Here is a 4,495-nt window from a genome sequence, read left to right on the forward strand (position 1 = left end):
GATGGGCATAGCATTGTAGATCAGCCCCTGGGCCCCTCATCAAAGATGCCGGTCGATCACAAAGAGCACTGATTACATTATCAATGGTGGTTGAGATTAGCATGGTGGAACCCAACCTGATCGCTGTGTTCACATTTCTATTTCAGTGCAGATATCACGATTCCTCCAGCCTCAACTTTATCTGGAGTGAAATAAAATGGTCAACCTAGCGAACGGGCTGGTTCCACCATACTAGGTTACAAAGGTGAATTTGGACAACACTTAAACTGTTTGGACCTTTGACTAAGTCAATTGTCTCCAAGATGATTCAAAGTGTCCTCCCTGTTCTATTTCTAGGAATGCTTACAGCGAGGGCATGTCTGCGTGATGCTCAAGGTCCCCTTGCTGGTCTTCAGCTGCAAACTGAACATCTCTCAAACAACTGCAGCAGGCAATCCTCATAAACAATGTCCTTCCTCATCTCACGAGGTGGTGTTGACTGGTAGGGCCTGTGAGGTGGTAGTGACTGAGAGGCCCTGTGAGGTGGTGGTGACTGAGAGGGCCTGTGCGGTGGTAGTGACTGAGAGGCCCTGTGAGGTGGTGGTGACTGAGAGGCCCTGTGAGGTGGTGGTGACTGAGAGGGCCTGTGAGGTGGTAGTGACTGAGAGGCCCTGTGTGGTGGTGGTGACTGAGAGGGCCTGTGAGGTGGTGGTAACTGGGAGGGCCTGTGAGGTGGTGGTAACTGGGAGGGCCTGTGAGGTGGTGTTGACTGGGTGGGCCTGTGAGGTGGTGGTAACTGGGAGGGCCTGTGAGGTGGTAGTGACTGGGAGGGTCTGTGAGGTGATGTTGACTCGGAGGGCCTGTGAGGTTAGGGGTCACTGGGAGGGCCTGTGAGGTGGTGTTACCTGGGAGGGCCTTTGAGGTGGTGTTGACTGGAAGGGCCTGTGAGGTGGTGGTGACTGGGAGAGCCTGTGAGGTGTGTTGACTCGGTGGGCCTGTGAGGTGGTAGTGACTGAGAAGGCCTGTGAGGAGGTGGTGACTGGGAGGGCCTGTGAGGTGGCAGTGACTGGGAGAGCCTGTGAGGAGGTGGTGACTGGGAGGGCCTGTGAGGTGGTGGTGACTGAGAAGCCCTGTGTGGAGGTGATGACTGGGAGGGCCTGTGAGGTGGTGACTGGGAGGGCCTGTGAGGTGGTGTTACCTGGGAGGGCCTGTGAGGTGGTGACTGGGAGGGCCTGTGAGATGGTGTTACCTGGGAGGGCCTGTGAGGTGGTGACTGGGAGGGCCTGTGAGGTGGTGTTACCTGGGAGGGCCTGTGAGGTGGTGACTGGGAGGGCCTGTGAGGTGGTGTTACCTGGGAGGGCCTGTGAGGTGGTAGTGACTGGGAGGGCCTGTGAGGTGGTGGTGACTGGGAGGGCCTTTGAGGTGGTGACTGGGAGGGCCTGCGAAGTGGTAGTGACTGGGAGGGCCTGTGAGGTGGTGGTGACTGGGAGAGCCTGTGAGGTGTGTTGACTCGGAGGGCCTGTGAGGTGGTGACTGGGAAGGTCTGCGAGGTGGTGGTGACTGGGAGGGCCTGTGAGGTGGTAGTGACTGGGAGAGCCTGTGAGGAGGTGGTGACTGGGAGGGCCTGTGAGGTGGTGGTGACTGAGAAGGCCTGTGAGGAGGTGATGACTGGGAGGGCCTGTGAGGTGGTGACTGGGAGGGCCTGTGAGGTGGTGTTACCTAGGAGGGCCTGTGAGGTGGTGACTGGGAGGGCCTGTGAGGTGGTGTTGACTGGGAGGGCCTTTGAGGTGGTGACTGGGAGGGCCTGTGAGGTGATGACTGGGAGGGCCTGTGAGGTGGTGACTGGGAGGGCCTGTGAGGTGGTGACTGGGAGGGCCTGCGAGGTGGTGACTGGGAGGGCCTGTGAGGTGGTGACTGGGATGGCCTGTGAGGTGGTAGTGACTCGGAGGGCCTGTAACCGGATGATTTTATAGATAGCCAAGTGGTAAACTGCATTTGGTATAAAGGACAAAGCTTTTATTCATGTACTTCAAACGCAACATGACTATACACATTGAATCTGCTTGGCTGGGTAATTAACCTACTAGTTCATCAAACCGGGTATATTTTACATTGTACATTATTTTTTATACATTGTTAATGAAGCCGTCTGTGTCATCAGGGCAGTAAATCATGTCACGCTAATTCTAGGTAGTCACTAGATTCCACAATCACAAAGTAATACACCCTGCCTGATTCTACAATGAATCTTCTTAAAATGTGATTTAAAACCTAACCTTAACCCTAACCACACTGCTAAACTTAAGCCTAAGCCTAACCTTAAAATGAGACCAAAAATAAAAGGTTTTGTTTTCATGAATTTTTACGATAAGGCCAATTTGACTTTGTGGCTGTGGTAAATAGTGGAAACCTTAATTCTAATTATGACTGAAACGCCACTTTGGATTAGATTCAGGCCGGTGATGGTTGGTCGCTCCTACTATGCTGTAATATTCAGACTCAGATATGAGGTAGCTACCACCATAGTTGCATCCATTATTTACTTCTGCCCTAGATTATACAGAATACACTTGTTTAAGATACAAACTAACATGCAAATCTGAGTTGTAGCCTGGTGTTAGCAAACTAGCTAACTAATCTGCTATCATAACCTCATGATTTCAGACACTCTTTAATCTGCTATCATAACTTCATGATTTCAAGTTAATGACTCCATATTTGTATTTCTATAATGTTTTGAGGAGTGTCTCATTGTGTGGTTGAAGGGATGGTTTGTGGTTCAGTGTTGATGTTGTGTCTATCTGTGTGTGTAGTATTTAATGAGTGGTGTATCGGTGTATCTGTGCGTGGCCTATCAAGGGTTGGATGTGTCAAGGAATGCAAAACAACTAAATTTACCACCCAAGACATCTCTAATTTCCCCTCCTCCCTCTGTCCTCTCCTCCCTCTGTCCTCTCCTCCCTCTGTCCCCTCCTCCCTCTGTCCCCTCCTCCCTCTGTCCCCTCCTCCCTCTGTCCTCTCCTCCCTCTGTCCTCTCCTCCCTCTGTCCCCTCCTCCCTCTGTCCCCTCCTCCCTCTGTCCCCTCCTCCCTCTGTCCTCTCCTCCCCCTGTCCTCTCCTCCCTCTGTCCTCTCCTCCCTCTGTCCTCTCCTCCCTCTGTCCCCTCCTCCCTCTGTCCTCTCCTCCCTCTGTCCTCTCCTCTCTTCCCTTCTGCCTGCCTGTGAAACCCAGCAGGGTGTTTGTGGTGGTCAGAGTGGAGGGAGGGAGGTATTGCCAGGTGTTACGAGTTAGAGAGTCAGAGCTGGAACACGGCTGTAATCAGAACCCGACACCCTTGGCCCAGCAGGACCCTGCATTGCTGGAGAGGTGTAAACAGACAGTCAAATTAGTACTCCTTTTCCCCCCTCGTCCATCATCCGTTTTTACACTCTCCCTTTTTCTAATGATTTATTTCCCTGGTCCGCCGCCCTCTGGTCGGCAAGTCGTGAACTGAGGCCGAGTCACCTCTCTCTCTCTCTCTCTCTCTCTCTCTCTCTCTCTCTCTCTCTCTCTCTCTCTCTCTCTCTCTCTCTCTCTCTCTGTCTCTCTCTCTCTCTCTCTCTCTCTCTCTCTCTCTCTCTCTCTCTCAATTCAACTCAATTCAACTCAATTCAATCTTTATTGGCTTGGGAGACATGTGTTAACATTGCCAAAGTAAGTGAGGTAGATAATATACAAAAGTGAAATAAACAATAAAAATTAACAGTAAACATTACACATCTCTCTCTCTCTCTCTCCCTGTGAGGGGATATGGCTGGGTCGTAATTACCGCTTTGATTAAGAGAGGATATTTCAGCCACATCAAGCAGCAGCGTTTAGAAATGATTTGTGGATGAATCAATACTGTGGATAAAGCGCCTGTTAGTAGTGGCTTTAATAAGACAAACACTGCGCAGCCTGTTAGCGGTCAGTAATCGATGACCAGGGTCACAGATTATTCAAGGGTGTATTTGACTCTTTATTGGGAAAGACCAGTGTTTTCTGAGGTGGGTGAGCACCAAAGGTTTCGTCAAATTACTTCCAGTTTGATTCTATGGTTAGATTATTTAGTGTGAGTGACTGTGGAGGGCGAGAGGGTGGTTGTGTGTGTTTATATACAGTATGTTAGTGTAAGTGTGGTATATCACAGCAGCGAGAAGGGATAAATAAATCAGAAAACAGCCGTGGGACAGCCATGTCTGTCATTTCCTACAAAGCTGGATGCATTTACTTTTGGTCGATTCTAAAAATCAATATGATGTGGATTTCTGAAGCACAGTGCTGGAAATCCAGCATAGAAACAGATGTGTGGTGATATTGCATCTCACATGCTATGTGAGAAAGAGGAGAGAGACACAGGTGGAGAGGGAGAGGCAGAGCTGGAGAGAGGTGGAGAGGGAGAGAGAGAGACAGAGCGAGAGACGGAAAGAAAGAGACAGGTGGTGAGAGAGAGAGAGAGAGAGAGAGAGAGAGAGAGAGAGAGTGAGAGAGTGAGAGAG

General features: G+C 50.6%; 1 protein-coding gene across 1 annotated transcript; it reads right to left on the bottom strand.

Annotated features, from left to right (window-relative positions):
• Positions 1-461: 461 nt before the first annotated feature.
• Positions 462-2,153, bottom strand: LOC139386209 (uncharacterized). Its single transcript, XM_071131694.1, has 4 exons — positions 2,112-2,153; positions 1,490-1,930; positions 885-1,445; positions 462-839 (listed from the first exon to the last, which is right to left on the bottom strand). The coding sequence occupies exons 1-4, from the start codon at positions 2,151-2,153 to the stop codon at positions 462-464; spliced, it is 1,422 nt and encodes a 473-aa protein (XP_070987795.1).
• Between the last annotated feature and the right edge of the window lie 2,342 nt (positions 2,154-4,495).

The sequence above is a fragment of the Oncorhynchus clarkii genome, chromosome 3, assembly GCF_045791955.1.
Source record: "Oncorhynchus clarkii lewisi isolate Uvic-CL-2024 chromosome 3, UVic_Ocla_1.0, whole genome shotgun sequence".
NCBI lineage: Eukaryota > Metazoa > Chordata > Actinopteri > Salmoniformes > Salmonidae > Oncorhynchus > Oncorhynchus clarkii.